The 16,295-nt window shown below is 38.9% G+C and overlaps 1 protein-coding gene across 1 annotated transcript in view; it reads left to right on the forward strand.

Moving 5' to 3' along the window:
* Positions 1-16,295, forward strand: part of DGKI (diacylglycerol kinase iota) — a gene marked incomplete at both ends in the record, with an annotated part of 261,813 nt that overhangs the window by 118,082 nt on the left and 127,436 nt on the right. The window contains 2 exons of the mRNA XM_081330760.1: positions 6,883-6,978; positions 8,649-8,723. Of these exons, the coding sequence (XP_081186886.1) occupies positions 6,883-6,978; positions 8,649-8,723 (171 nt within the window). The remainder of the gene's footprint in view (positions 1-6,882; positions 6,979-8,648; positions 8,724-16,295) is intronic.

Below are 16,295 nucleotides of genomic sequence, written 5' to 3' on the forward strand. Positions count from 1 at the left end.
TGGAGTACAAAATGAAGCAGGGCACAGGCTGATAGAATTTTGTCAAGAGAATACGATGGTCATAGCAACACTCTTTTCCAAAAACCCAAGAGACGGCTCTACACATGGACATCACCAGATGGTCAACACAGAAGTCAGATTGACTATGTGCTCTGCAGCCAAAGATGGAGAAGCTCTATACAGTTAGTAAAAATAAGACCAGGAGCTGACTGTGGCTTAGACCATGACCTCCTCGTTGCAAAATTTAGGCTTAATCTGAAGAAAGTAGGGAAAAGCACTAGGCCACTCAGGTATGAACTAAATCATATCCCTGATGAATATAAAGTAGAGGTGACAAATAGATTTAAGGTATTAGATCTGATAGACAGAGTGCCTGAAGAACTATGGACGGAGGTTCGCAACATTGTAGAAGAAGTAGCAACTAAAACCTTTCCAAAGAAAAAGAAATGCAATAAAGCAAAATGGCTGTCTGAGGAAGCTTTGCAAATAGCTGAGGACAGGAGGGAAGCAAAAGGCAAGGGAAAAAAGAAAGATACAGCCAATTGAATGCAGAATTCCAGATAATAGCTAGAAGAGATAAGAATGCCTTCTTAAATGAACAGTGCAAAGAAATAGAAGAATAGAATAGAATAGGGAGGACTAGAGATCTCTTCAAGAAAATTGGAGAGATGAAGGGAACGTTTAATGCAAAAATGGGCATGATAAAGGACCAAAATGGCAGGGACCTAACAGAGGCAGAAGAGATTAAGAAGAGTGGCAAAATTACACAGAAGAACTATACAAGAACGAGCTTAACGTCCCTGATAACCACGATGAGGTGGTCACTGACCTCGAGCCAGACATCCTAGAATGTGAAGTGAAATGGGCCTTAGGAAAGCTGAGCAACAACAAAGCTAGTGGAGGAGACAGTATTCCAGCTGAGCTATTAAAAATCTTAAAAGACGATGCAGTAAAAGTGCTACACTCAATTTGCCAGCAAATTTGGAAAACTCAACAATGGCCACAGGATTGGAAAAGATTAGTTTACATTCCAATTCCAAAGAAAGGCAGTGCCAAAGAATGTTCAAACTACTGCACCATTGCACTCATTTCTCATGCTAGTAAAGTTATGCTTAAAATCCTACAAGCTAGACTCCAGCAGTATGTGGATCGAAAACTACCAGAAGTACAGGCAGGATTTCGAAGAGGCAGAGGAACTAGAGATCAAATTGCCAACATACGCTGGATCATGGAGAAAGCAAGGGAGTTCCAGAAAAACATCTACTTCTGCTTCATTGACTACTGTATGCTAAAGCATTTGATTGTGTGGATCACAACAAACTGTGGCAAATATTAAAGAGGTGGGAGTACCAGACTATCTTATATGTCTCTTGAGAAACCTATATGCGGGTCAAGAAGGAACAGTGAGAACTGGACACGGAACCACTGATTCATTCAAAATTGGGAAAGGAGTCCGGCAAGGCTGTATACTGTTGCCCTGCCTGTTTAACTTATATGCAGAGCACATCATGAGAAAGGCAGGGTTAGATGAATCAAAAGTTGGAATTAAGATTGCTGGAAGAAATATCAACAACCTAAGATATGCAGAAGGGACGCGGTGGCTCAGTGGGTTAGGACGCTGAGCTTGTCGATCAGAAGGTCGGCAGTTTGGCGGGTCGAATCCCGAGTGCCGCGTAACAGAGTGAGCGCCTGTTACTCGTCCCAGCTTCTGCCAACCTAGCAGTTCGAAAGCACATAAAAATGCAAGTAGAAAAATAGGGAGCACTACGGTGGGAAGGTAACAGCTTTCCGTGCGCCTTTGGTGTCTAGTCATGCCGGCCACATGACCACGGAGACGTCCTCGGACAAACGCTGGCTCTTCGGCTTTGAAACGGAGATGAGCACCGGCCCCTAGAGTCGGAAACGACTAGCACGCATGTGCGGGGGAACCTTTACCTTTTAAGATATGCAGATGATACCACTCTAATGGCAGAAAGTGAAGAGGAACTAAAGAGCCTCTTGTTGCGAGTGAAGAAGGAGAGTGCAAAAGTTGGGTTGAAACTAAACATTAAGAAAACCAAGATCATGGCATCCGGCCCTCTCAATTCCTGGCAAATAGATGGGGAAGAAATGGAGGTAGTGACAGATTTTATTTTCCTGGGCTCCAAGATCACTGCAGAGGGGACTGCAGCCAAGAAATTAAAAGAGTGTTTGCTATGACCATCGTACTTTCTTGATAAAATTCTATCAGCCTGTGCCCTGCTTCATTTTGTAGTCCAAGGCCAAACTTGCCTGTTATTCCGGTTATCTTTTGGCTTCCTACTTTAGCATTCCAATCCCCCATGATGATAAGGACATCATTTTTTGGTGTTAGTTCTTTAAGGTGCTGTAGGGCTTCATAGAACTGGTCAATTTCATCCTCTTCGGCACCGGTGGTTGGGGCATAGACTTGGAATACTGTGATATTGAATGGTTTGCCTTGGATTCGAACTGAGATCATTCTTTCATTTTGAGGATTGTATCCCAGTATTGCTTTTCCTATTTTTTTATTGACTATGAAGGCTACTCCATTTCTTCTGAGGGATTCTTGCCCGCAGTACTATACCTGATGGTCATTTGAATTAAGTTCACCCATTCCTGTCCATTTTAGTTCGCTGATTCCTAAAATGTCGATGTTCAGTCTTGTCATCTCTTGTTTGACCACGTCCAGCTTGCCTTGATTCATGGATCTTACATTCCAGGTTCCTATGGAGAAAAAATCTTTACAGCATTGGACTTTCCTTTCACCACCAGACACATCCACAGCTGAGCATCCTTTAGGCTTTGGCCCAGTCGCTTCATTCTTTCTGGCGCTACTAGTACTAGCCCTCTGCTCTTCCCCAGTCGCATATTGGACCTGAGGGGCTCATCTTCCAGCGTCATATCGTTTTGTCTTTTGGTACTGTCCATAGGGTTTTCATGGCAAAGATACTGGAGTGGGTTGCCATTTCCTTCTCCTGTGGATCACGTTTTGTCAGAACTCTCTGCTATGACCTGCCCGTCTTGGGTGGCCCTGCACGGCATAGCTCATAGCTTCATTGAATTACGCAAGCCCCTTCGCCACAAGAAGGCAGTAATCCATGAAGGGGTGATAGATTCTTACAGGTTCTCTAAGGAAAGGGATAGTAGGATCTTTTCATTTTGACTTCTTGGTGGTCCACAGTAAAATACAAAGGAAAATTGCTTTGGTAATGAAAATGAAACTAGGGTCAGATTTAGGTTTATGTCTCCTTGGAGTTAAGGGCTGAAAACTGATGTCAGGGAGAGATTCACAGAGGTTCTCTAAGGAAAGCTACTGTGATTGTTTTTCATTTGGACTTCTTTATGGACTACAATAAAATACATGGGAAAATCTCATTTCCAATGAAGAGTATACTAATTTAGGGTTAGGGTTAGAGTTAAATTTCCTTGGAGTTCAACTTGAAAACTTATGTTAGGGATAGATTCTTCGAGTTTCTTTAATGAGAGAGAACATCACAGCTTTTTGTTTGGATGTCTACAACTATAAAATAAATGGGAAAATTCCATTGCCAATGAAAATTAAACAAGGGTTTTCATTAACTCTAACCTCTGTGGCATGCTTCCTACAGTCTAGCATTCTTCTCTTCTTGGTCCTGCCTGCTTTCCCTGCAACATCTCCATAGTTGTATCTCCACTTTAATGATTTTAATGATATTGATTTTCCTGTCATGCTTATATAACATATTTTGCTTTAGTGTTATAAGCCACCTTGGGTCCTTACTACAAGAGAATGGCAAGCTGTAAACATAATAATAAATAGAAAAACCAAATGATGGAGCTAAGTTTGATAAGAGAAAAACAACAGGCCATAAGCCTGTGTGATACAGTGCTCAGTTGGTGTGTGGAAAAATGCATGTTTGGTGGAGCAGTGGGCTAATGCCTCCTTAAGTAACACCAGCTGCCTGCAATTAGTGCAGGTTCGAGTCCCACCAGGCTCAAGGTTGACTCAGCCTTCCATCCTTCCGTGGTAGGTAAAAATGAGGACCCAGATTGTTGGGGGCAATTAAGCTGACTTTGTAATAATGCCGCTTGGCGGGGGCCGAAAGCCCTAATAAGCAGGCATATACATAGAATGAAGGCTATTGCTAAGCACATTGGTTTGTGCTTAAATTGTAAGCCGACCTGATTCTTCAGAGAAGGGCGGGATATAAATGGGATTAAAATAAATAAATAAATGTTCAATTGTTATGTGATAGAATTGATTGAGGTTAGTCCTTGTTTCTGAGCCAAGCTATCTCTTCAAGTTGGTTTTTGTCAGTGCTTTTTTTGTAAAAGAAAAAGGTGCCGGAACTCACACACATGTCATACAACCCGCCTTGCCCTACCCTACAAGGTTCCATCCAAAAAAGGTGCTGGAACTCCGTTCTGAGCATTCTATGAGGAAAAAAAAGCCCTGTTTTTTGTGAACATGAATTGTGGAGGGACACTCATTTGTGCTTTTTGGAGCTTTCTGCAAGAAAAATGGGATAGAAATAATAAAGGGCCTATGATCAGACATGACTTCGTGTTCTTCCTTCAGATTTCAGTTTTGAGAAGGATTTGAACTTTGGTTGCTTTTCCTTTGAGCTAAGCTTCAAGAAGCCACTGAGGCTGGACCAGCCAAATTTTATTACTGTAGTGCTTTTAACTGCCAGGTTATTTAGAATCATGAAGTCAAATGACCAATGTGTAAAAAAACTCAACAGACTTGAGTTTGCAAATAATATAAATAGAAGTAAATCACCTATTTACATTTATGTGAAATATTGTGATATTCATGCAGGAAAGGAGTCTACTTTTTTAACCTATGCAGCTAAGTAAATCTATTTAAACTTACAGGTTTTATGAATAGATCTATATAATATAAATATGAATCCACAGGAAAGAGATCAACACAGCTTTATTTTATTATTTTTTGATTTAAACAGTTGAGTTGTAATTAGCCAACTGTTTTTTTGTGTGTGTGTGTACACACACATAAAACAGTTGGCTATATACTTATTCTCTGTCATCCCCTTCTTCTATTGCCCTCAATCTTTCCCAGCATTAGGAAGTGAGTCCTTCCTTCTCATATTAAAAAAAAACTAAATTATTTTTTCAATCAAAGTTACATAGTAGTTACAGGCTTTCATATTTTTCAGAACTCTTCTATTGCATTATTTTCATTAGACTAAAGGAATGACTTTAGTTATTACTGCTAAAGTATTTTTGCAGTCTTAACAATAAATTTGCCATTTGGATGAATTACCTTTTAACAAGTACCATTGATAGAAGGAAAGCATTTAATAACTCTGCAGTTTAAACAGTCCGGGATATTGAAAATGAGTTTTAAAAGGTGACTGTACAGGTGATCTACAAGCAATTTGCTATCAGACACCATCTGGCTGGGAGGCACAAAAATCTTTTGTGACTTTTTGTTTTCAAGTGGGAACCAAAATGTCACTTCTGTGCAATGTATCACAGTTTGATGTGCATTCATGTTTGTTTGTGTGTATTTGTATATATATATAAGTGTGTGCGCATGTTTATGTATGTATGTATACATATGTTTCTGGTTTTATGTGTATGCACACATGCAACAAAACAGGGTTTTCTCATTCACATATTTCTATCAAGATTTTTTGTGTGCTTGTGAAAGTTGGTATCAGAACTGCTTTATTTTTTTTCTTCTTAAATTTATTCTGAATTGTGAGCTTCAAGTTCCTAAAGCATGGGATTGATATACCAGTAAAAATTTATTAGGCAAATTTCATTTCACATTCTTTCGTACCAATTACATTGGCAGTCAATTATAGAGTGTCTCCTGAGTATTGTGGAAAGAAATTATGTGGTTGCTAAGAATCCCTAAGAGACTTGATGACACATAATCAACCAATCAATCAAATTTAAGAATCTGAAATAAATAAATGATTGGCTGAGACTTTTGAGATGCTAATTAGAACAAGCAGAAGAATGTATTTAGATGAGTTTAGGAACAATTGAGGTACCTGCATTTTGATAATGTGGTCATGAATGTGCCCAAAGGATAGACACAATGAAATCCTTGGGGCATGCTTGTTTAGTTCACATTAGAGGCCCTGGTAAGCAGCTTTGCAATAAGTTTAATTGTGTGATGGCTGGATGAAGCAGCTGCATAAACCTTAGAATGAGAGGTGAATCCTGCTATTATCTTTTATTCCAGCAAATTTATTTATTTATCTATTCATTCAATTTCTATAGTGGTCATCTCAATCAATGGCTCTAGGCAGCTTACAATTCAAAAAAATATACAAATAAACAATAAAAAATGTTCAGATTCACATATGAAGCTCATGCATTGAACAGACTTTTTCAAGCAAGTTTGGGATGATTGGAATAATTATCAACTGTATATTGGGTGTCCGTGCATTTTGAAATATAGGATTAAAAAAACATTAAAACAACAGCAAAACATAGACCAGAGGTTTCTAAAGTTGACTTCAGACTTTTAGCTAATTTCTGTAAAACAGCAGAGCTCCTAGTTCTTTTTCATTTGTGTAAGCCTTTTAAACAGGGTGAGTTTATGTATGTTTACTTAGAAATATGAGTTACTGTGTTAAATAGGACTTATTCCAGGAAAACATGGAAATATTAACAAATTTTCTTAAAAAAGAAAGTAGTGACATATATTATTAGAATTAGCCTGGTAATATTTTAATATGCAGTGTCATTTTTTTTATCTTGAATCACCTTGTTAATGTTGTATTAACATAGTCAATTAAATATTTTTTGTCAATATAAATGTGTTAAGTAGTTAATTTCTGAAAGCATAGCATTAATAAAATCTAAGAAATGAGCCTACTAATTTGTTTTAGAAGTAATCTATGTATGTATATGTCTTTCCAGGAAAATGCAATAAATGGTGAACATCTCTGGCTGGAGACCAATGTATCTGGGGATCTGTGTTATCTGGGAGAGGAAGGCTGCCAAGTTAAATTCTCAGTGAGTGTCCTATTTTCAGAATTTCTGCAATAAATCACTCCACTGTACACATACACTGTGAACTCTCTTCATTGGAACATGGTGGGATCATGCCTATACATCTGGGTGCCTTAGATGGAGATGGTACCGATGGAAACTGGCTGATCCATCAGAGATCATAGACTATAATAACCACTTGAGGATTTCCAGCAAAGAAGACCAAAAGACATTCCATATAATTTTGGCTGTATTATTTTATTTCTAATTAAGAAACTACTGCTATAATCTGTTGCAGATGTTAGAAGATGTTTCTGCTATGGCAGGGAACACTATGATCAGAAAACTTATGAAGTCACTCAGTTGAATGTTAATTGCTGAAGGACCACACCATAGTCATGGTCTTCCTTCTCAGTATTCTTTGAGGATTTTTACTCTAGCAATACATAGTGCTATTCTCCTCCCCTCATGTTATCATTTTATATTTTTAAAAGAATATAAGAGATGATGCGGGTAGAAGAATCAAGTACAATAAAATGCAGGTGGAGAAACAAATCTAAAATAGCAAAAACTATATTAATTGGAAGCTTATGTTATTGTAAGAAATTTTATAATGTTGAATTTTGAGCTAAAATGTTTGGCCAACATGGGTCAACCTATTAAGGGAACATTGTCCGGCATACATTAAATCAGTGCTCAAAGTTGTATGTCAAGCGTCTAACTCAAACACCCAAATTTTGAATGTGGCATGATTTCCTGTATAAGATTGTAGTCCAAAGATGGTTTCATAGTGTCATTCTGTCATCTTGGCTTATATTGCCAAGGTGATAGTATAGAACGTCTCCAGATCCTACCCACAGATTTGGAGTGGACTGCTCCAAATCAAATATAATCTTATTTGCAAAGTAAGGTACATGCTGCCATATCTACTCAGTAGAGAGCTGTTAATAACACCTTCATCACTGTGTATTTTATGTACACTGAATCATGAAAGAAGTCAAGTGGAAAATCAACTGAAGGCATATAGGAAGAGGAAGACTTATCACCGGCACCTGCTCTGCAGTGTCCTTTTACAATTAATGTGTGTGTAGGAAAAAGTATAGATTGCATTCATATCTACAGGCTTCCCTTGCTGTATGCAAATTCACTATAATGCAATTGATCATTTTTGTCAAAAAAATTTTTTTTAAAATCCCTCTATTATTCCATTTGTGCCAGCATAGTCAATTTGCACTAAAAATCTGAAAACATGTCAACTTCTTTTCACCAATACCACTGATTCTAACCCCCCCCCCTAAAAACACCTTTCTGCCATTATTTATTGGGATATTTTTCCTTAGGTCCTCTGCTTACTTCTACACCTGCAGTGGTTACTATTGATATCATGGCTTCAAAAAGGCCATCAACATCTTGCCCACCCCCCACCCCCAGAAATGAATATAAAAAGAACCTAACACTAGAAACAAAGTTGGATATATTGTGTCAAGCTTGGATATATTGTGTCAAGCAGGTCCTCAATCATACCTTTTATCCTGGGAAAATCTACATTTTGTTATTCACATATACATTTTGTTATTCACATATACATTTTTGCACATGTATTTTCAGTATAAAGTAATTAACAATAGAGAATGCACATTCTGGGACAAATGGACACTTCCCTTTGCTTTGTTTTTCTTCTGTTAATATTTCAGAAGTCAGCTGTTCGAAGAAAATGTGCTGCCTGCAAGATTGTGGTCCACAATGCATGCATGGAGCAACTGGAAAAGGTAAGATGATGCCACCTGCTGGCCTACATGTGGCAAAGAGCACACTTCAACAAAATCATTTCTTTAGAAACTGAAGCAGCATTTAAAATGAGATTTAGGTCAAAGTGCAACCATTCTACATGCCCAGTTTCCACTCCCTCATTTACAACAGTCACCATGGCTATAACCTGTATTCAGTTTTACACAAAGAACTGTTTTTACACAAAAACTGTATTCAGTTTTACACAAAGCACCTTTTCTGACTCACAGATTTTATTAAAAGCCAAAATCTGCAGCTCACTTCTGTGAGATGCAAAAATGGGTGGGGATGGGGATGGGGGGAAGAAAGGGTGGAGAGGTTGGCTGCTTATGCAGGTGCAGCTATATGTGAAACAAATTACAAGAGCCTTATCAATTAGTAATTATACTGTGTTAAAAATCCAATTTTCTATCAGTCCATGCATCTGATGAAGTGCCTTGGTGGAGCAGTGGGCTAATGCCTCCTTAAGTAACACCAGCTGCCTGCAATTAGTGCAGGTTCGCATCCCACCAGGCTCAAGGTTGACTCAGCCTTCCATCCTTCTGAGGTAGGTAAAATGAGGACCCAGATTGTTGGGGGCAATTAAGCTGACTTTGTAATAATGCCGCTTGGGGGTGTGTGTCTGAAAGCCCTAATAAGCAGGCATATACATAGAATGAAGGCTACTGCTAAGCTTGTAAGCCGCCCTGAGTCTTCGGAGAAGGGCGGGATATAAATGGAATAAAAAAATAAAAAAAAATAAAATTTTATGCTTTTTAAAAATGAAATATGTCAGTTGAAAAAGGTGCTACCAAACCCCTCCTAATTTTTTGACACAATAAACCAGGATTCCCCAACCTTTCTGACTTTGTGGATTGGTGGTGGTGGGGAGAGGAGAGGGGATGGTTCCGTGCAACTGGCTGGCAAACATGCATGTGCGCATGCAGCTCCATTTGCGCAAGCAGTGGGCATGCACAGAAGTGCTTGCCAGCAGCTTGTGCAAGTGGGGATGTATGCACATGCATGCATGCTCACCCACTGCTTCTGTGGCCTAGTTCCAAATGGGGACCCCTGCAATAGACTAATACAGTGCTCACCCTATTCATTTTTTATTGAATTCTTCTGTTTTTTTGTCAGCCTTCCAAGGTAGTCCAGTTCACCCATCAGTACCAACTCTAACTTTATTGTAAGGTTAATTAACAGAATTGTGTAAGTCTGAAAGTACATCTCTCCTCCCTCATCTTTGCAATCCAAGAAACTAAGGAGGGTACCTTCTGAGATGTTTGCCATGCTCCCATTCCTTCTGGGGGCTCAGCTGCCTCTTATCTGACTGTTGCCTAGTCTGTGGCTCTTCCTCTTGTTTCCCAAGGTCAGTCTCACATACCATTACCATTTTTTCTTCTGGTTGCTGCAGAAATGATGATGTTTCCCTGCACCTCTTATTTGGTCAGGGTATAGAACAGGGATCTCCAAACTTGGCAACTTGAAGACTTGTGGATTTCAACTCCCAGAATTCCTCAGCCAGCCATGCTGGTTGGGGAATTCTGGGAGTTGAAGTCCACAGGTCTTCAAGTTGCCAAATTTGGGGACCCCTGGTATAGAAAGTAATAGGTCAAGGTATCAATACTCCTCACAAAGCTAACTGGATATAAAGTTAATTAACTTTTAATTAAATATTGGTGAAGTTATTTAACTTATAATAGAATATCTTCCACTGGCCCAAGGACAGACAACTTTGGGTTGCAGAGCAAACCTTATAGACGTGACAGTTTGATCCTTCCTACTTTCTTAGTTTGGGTCCATTCTGCCTAATGTTAGAGACAACCCAAGTTTGAGTTAAATAAGCAAAGGTATTCATCTATAATATGGAGAGGATGATGAGTTAACACAATATATGTGATGTTTGTTCTCTAATGCAAATGCTAGATTTCTTTACTGTGGTTATTCTCTATTCATCAGCACATATGAAAAGAATATTCTGATTTATCTTCTGGTAACAATAAACTGTAGAAGAGTAACCAGATTGTATTTCCTCTAAGGAAATACATATCCTGTGATATGTTAGAGAATAAATTTGTTTTGAATGTCTTATTTTTTTTGAATAGTCAAGAACAGGTTTAGTTTAGTTTAGTTTAGTTTTATTAAATTTTTATACCGCCCTTCTCCCGAGGGACTCAGGGCGGTGAACAGGGCATATGATAAAAATACAAAACTACAAAAGTTAAAATAGAATTAAATTAATGCCCAAGATAAAACTATAAAATATACAAATATTTAAAACCCAAATTAACTCCCCATCAGGCCAGGCCAGCTTGTTCAAACAGGTGGGTCTTTAACCCGCGTCGGAAGGAGCGGAGATCCGGTGCCATCCGGAGCTCCACCGGCAGTTGATTCCACAAAGCCGGGGCGCCCACAGAGAAGGCCCTCCCCCTGGGGGCCACCAGCCGGCATTCTCTGACTGGAGGCACCCTGAGGAGGCCCTCTCTGTGGGAACGCACAGGGCGGAGGGGAGTTGACGCCGGCAGCAGGTGGTCCCCGAGGTATTCCGGACCCATGCCATGTAGGGACTTAAAAACCATCACTAAGACCTTGAACCTCACCCGGAAGACAACTGGTAACCAATGTAGCTCGCGGAGCAAAGGTGTAACATGGGAGTACCGGGAAACTCCCAAGACAACTCTCGTGGCCGCATTCTGTACCAGTTGGAGCCTCCGAGTGGTCTTCAAGGGAAGCCCCATGTAGAGAGCATTACAGTAGTCAAGGCGAGAGGTCACGAGCGCATGAGTGACCGTACACAGGGCATCCCGGTCCAGATAGGGCCGCAACTGGCGCACCAGGCGAACCTGGGCGAAAGCCCCCCTAGTCACAGCTGCTACATGATCTTCCAAAGTAAGTCGTGAATCTAGGAGGACTCCCAAGTTGCGAGCCCTATCCACGGGGGGTAACAGCTCACCCCCCATAGAAAGAGATGGAACATTTTGAATGTCCCGGGATGCCGGAATGTACAGCCACTCAGTCTTGTCCGGGTTGAGTTGAAGTCTGTTCCTCCCCATCCAGACCCGAACCGCCTCCAGGCAACGGGACATCACAGCGAGGGCATCACTGGGGTGGTTTGGGGTAGAAATAAAAAGGTTGAATATAATGTCCCAAAGTAGCCTTTTCCTTATGAAAGCTCATGCCACAAATCAATGCCTTTTTATCGTGCTGCAAACAATCTGCTTTTTAATTGATTTGAAAGAAAAAACACATTTCTATTACATATAATTGTTGTGTGTGGAGCAGGCAAGAGTAAAGATAATGCTTTTTTTTATTTGCAAAAAAGAAGCAATCATCCTGGTAATTTTATACATCACCAAGGAGTCATGTTTGGTTCTGTTTTGTTTTGATTACCAAGAGCAAATAGACTTGTGGCACAGGAAAGAGCAATGAATACATTGTGTCATAGACTTTTATTTTCAGTAATCTGATTTTGTCAGTTGCATGAAGGGATGCCTTAATTGTGCACACTAGTGTGCATTGCAGATGTGTGTTGGGGTCATTAAAATGCATATTTTTAAATGCATATTTCTCTGCTAGGCAGGGAAGAAAGTTCTAAAAGGCTGGAAGTTCTAAAAGGCCCTGTTGGTCCAATTTTCTTGGTGACCTTTAACAGAAATAACCAATATCTCTCCCTACAAATTTGTTACTCAAGGTGTCTCAAGGAATTCATCACGAATATAGTTATAAAGGATTCTAGATCAGTTATTGCCAATCAATTAAGCGATATTTTAATAGTAATCTGGCTGTGGGTTATCTTTTCTTCAAAACTATGTAAATCTAGATTAGTTTATGAGGAAAATTCATGACCAGCTCATTATTTAAATCTCCCTTAAACTTATCTTGTAGTACTCTGGCTGAGGAATTCTGGGAGTTATTATTATTATTATTATTAATTTTATTTGTATACTGCCCTTCTCCCGAAGGACTCAGGGTGGTGAACAGAGCAGTACATGTTAAAAGACAAAATACAAAAATTAAAAGAGATTAAACAAAATGCCCACAACTCTTACAATAAGTTAAAACACGTTAAAAAATAGGTTAAAACACATTAATAAAACCCAACCCCATCCCATCAGGCCAGGCCTGATGTAATATATTATCTACTCTATTGAATGCCTAGAATATAAAATGCAATTTTAAACAGTCTGATTATATTTTAGGTAGTATTTTTGTATTGTGACATGATTTAGAATAGAATAGAATAACAGAGTTGGAAGGGACTTTGGAAGTCTTCTTGTCCAACCCCCTGCTTAAGCAGGAAACCCTATATCATTTCGGAAGAATGTTGTCCAATCTCTTCTTAAAAACTTCAATTGTTGGCACATTCACCACTTCTGGATGCAAGTTGTTCCACTGATTAATTGTTCTGTCAGGAGATTTCGCCTTTGCTTCTCTCTTTGATCAGTTTCCATCCATTGTTTCTTGTCCTGCCTTCAGGTGCTTTGGAGAATAGCTTGACTTCCTCTTCTTTGTGGCAGCCCCTGAAATATTGGAATACTGCTATCATGTCACCCCTCGCCCTTCTCTTCATTAAACTAGACATACCCAATTCCAGCAACTGGTCTTGATAGATCCCCTAATCATTTTTGTTGCTCTTCTCTGCACTCTTTCTAGAGCCTTAACAACTTTTTTATATCGTGGCGACCAAAACTGGATGCAGTATTCCAAATGTGGCCTTATCAAGGAATTATAAAATGGTATTAACACTTCATGTGATCTTGATTCTGTCCCTCTGTTAATGTAGCCTAGAACTGTGTTGGTTTTTTTGGCAGCTGAGCACACTGTTGGCTCATATTTAAGTGATCCAAGATCCCTCTCACAGTTACTACTATTGAGCCAGGTACCACCTATACCAGGGGTCAGCAACCTGAAACAGTGAAAGAGCCACTCGGAACCGGTTCCCTCCCAAAAGGAAAAACTGGGAGCCGCAAAAAATGTGTGAACATGCGCGTACATGCGCACATGCGCAGAACAGGGTTTGACTGAAGAATGGAGCCAAGGCAAGATATGCACCTACCCTGCATATTTCAATTGATTGGTTGAACTTTTTTAGTCCCACCTTTTTTGGGGGGGACTGAACATGGCAGAGGACTGGGAGCCGCAGGAGACGGCTTAAAGAGCCACATGCGGCTCCGGAGCCGTGGGTTGCAGACCTGTGACCTATACTATACCAATGCATTTGGTTTTTCTTGCCTAAATGTTGAACCTTATTTTTTCCACCATTGAATTTCATTTTGTTACATAGCACCCAATGTTAAGATCCTTCTATATCTTAACCCTATCTTCTGGAGTGTTGGCTATTCCTACCAGTTAGGTGTCATCTACGAATCTGATGAGTGCTTCATCTATCCTCTCATCCAAATCATTGATGAAGATGTTGAAAAGTACTGGGCCTAAAGTAGAGCCTTGGGGTATCCCATTGCATACTCCATGTAGCTGTAGTTCCATTGAGGACCACACATTGAGTGTGCTTGGTCAGCCAATTATGAATCCATCTGGTGGTGATGCTGTCTAACCCACATTTTTCTATCTTATCAAGTAGCAGATTGTGGTCTATTTTATCAAATGCCCTACTGAAGTCCAAGTAAATTATATCAACAGTATTCCTCTGGTCCACTAATTTTGTCACTTTGTCAAAAATGCAATAAGGTTTGTCTGGCATGATCTGTTTTTGCAAACCTGTGTTGGTTTTTGGTTATGACTTTGTTTGTCTCTAGGTGTTTGCTGATTGGTTGCTTGATTATCTTTTCCAGAATCTTCCCAGGTATTGAGATGCAGCTGATAAGGGCTGTAGTTTCGGGGATCTATTTTCTGTAGTTTCCTGGATCCATTTCCCCCCCCCTAGCAAAAATAAAAATAAAAATCTATCAAGCTATTGGAAATGAAAAAGCAACACTTAAGGCAGATTATCAAAATCAGTACTTTGATCACTATACATTCCTGAAGTGTATAATATTTACATTATAATTTTAGATGAATTTATAGTTAGGAGACTTAATGATGTTTTATTGTGTGAGCCACTTAGAGGTTGATAATGTGATTGGCTTACAAATAATTTTAAATAAACAGTTATTAATGGGTGAGGGTTTACTTACATTCTCTAGGAGCTCTATAAGTCTAGAACACTTAGGAATTTGATTTGTTTTTTTTTCTGTTTTTAAGGATAACATGTTTTATTCTAATTTTGTTTAAGATTCTGTTCACTTCTTCTCTTGTAAACTGTGTAAGCTGTGAGCTTCTCTGGGAGAAAGAAGAGTAAATGATTATAATAACCAATACTTAATTAATTTCTAAATTACAAAATAGAATCAAATCTTAAATATTCATTCTCAAATGTGAAGAGAATTCAGAAGAAGATTAATTATATTTTCTCAGTCCTTGGCTTTGTGGTCTTTTGAGGATTGGGCTGAAAATAATTTATTATATTTACTTTAATAACATTTAGCAAGAGACTACACATCTGCTATCTCATTCTCCTTTTCTTCTCTCTTCCAATAACATCTGGTAATATCACACATATGATGCAATGTTGGAATTTTTAATCTGCATTTCCAGGATTTTTTAGGAATAGTGATATTCATTACAAAGTACTTTGCATCACACATTCCTACTGATCCACTTATATTACCTGCAGGCATTTTATAAGCTATGGATCTTCCAATCTAATCTCAAAGGATTGTAATAGCCAATCCATTAAAAATACAGTAAAATGGTTAAAATAGAGTAGCTAAAAAGAGACAAAACCAAATAGAAAAATATTCAGTTAAAAGAGAATGTGCTAAAGAAAGGTACGGTAAGTCTTTCATCAGACACTGAAATCAAGTTAGATTCATTGGTAAATGTGACTTCCAATAGATAACATTATCCTGGTATGGAAGAGAATATCACATAGGACCTTTCTCCCCTTCAATTATTTTTTTTATCCCACATGAAACTTTACAGCCCCTTCATTGCTGTTTTGCCTGACCCCTGTTGTTGAAATCTGGTGGCATGAGTTCTTAACATTTTGAACAATTTTGTATGTTCCACCCAATGTCATTCTAAGGTTTGCAAACTATATTAAATGTTCTTCTGAGCCACCAAAACACTGTCCATTCGCGCTATTGTCCTACGGAATAGTATAGATATAGTAGAGGGTGGTAACTCTTTATGTTTTTACTCACCACAAATGGATAAACTACCATGAGGTTTGCTAGCAGATACATACATATTGATTGTGGTGTCTTTGGTACTCTTTGAGTTTGGTGGTTGTCTTGCAGATGCTTCATTAGCAAATTAGGTAACATCATTAATGCTACTAATGAAACATCTGCAAGAGAACCACCAAGCTCAGAGACCACCAAGAACTTCACAGTTCAACCTTGAGCTACAAATACTCTCTTCTATTGATTGACTCAAAGTCATTCAGGGGAGTATTTGAAGTTTTGTCCTCCCTATTGTACTCTTTTACCTTAACTATTACAGCATATAATATTTTCTGGAGAAAATCATCATGTTGCATTTGAAAAAGGTTTGAAATTTTTTGGGACTGGACT

The sequence above is a fragment of the Vipera berus genome, assembly GCF_964194415.1.
Source record: "Vipera berus genome assembly, chromosome: 6".
NCBI lineage: Eukaryota > Metazoa > Chordata > Lepidosauria > Squamata > Viperidae > Vipera > Vipera berus.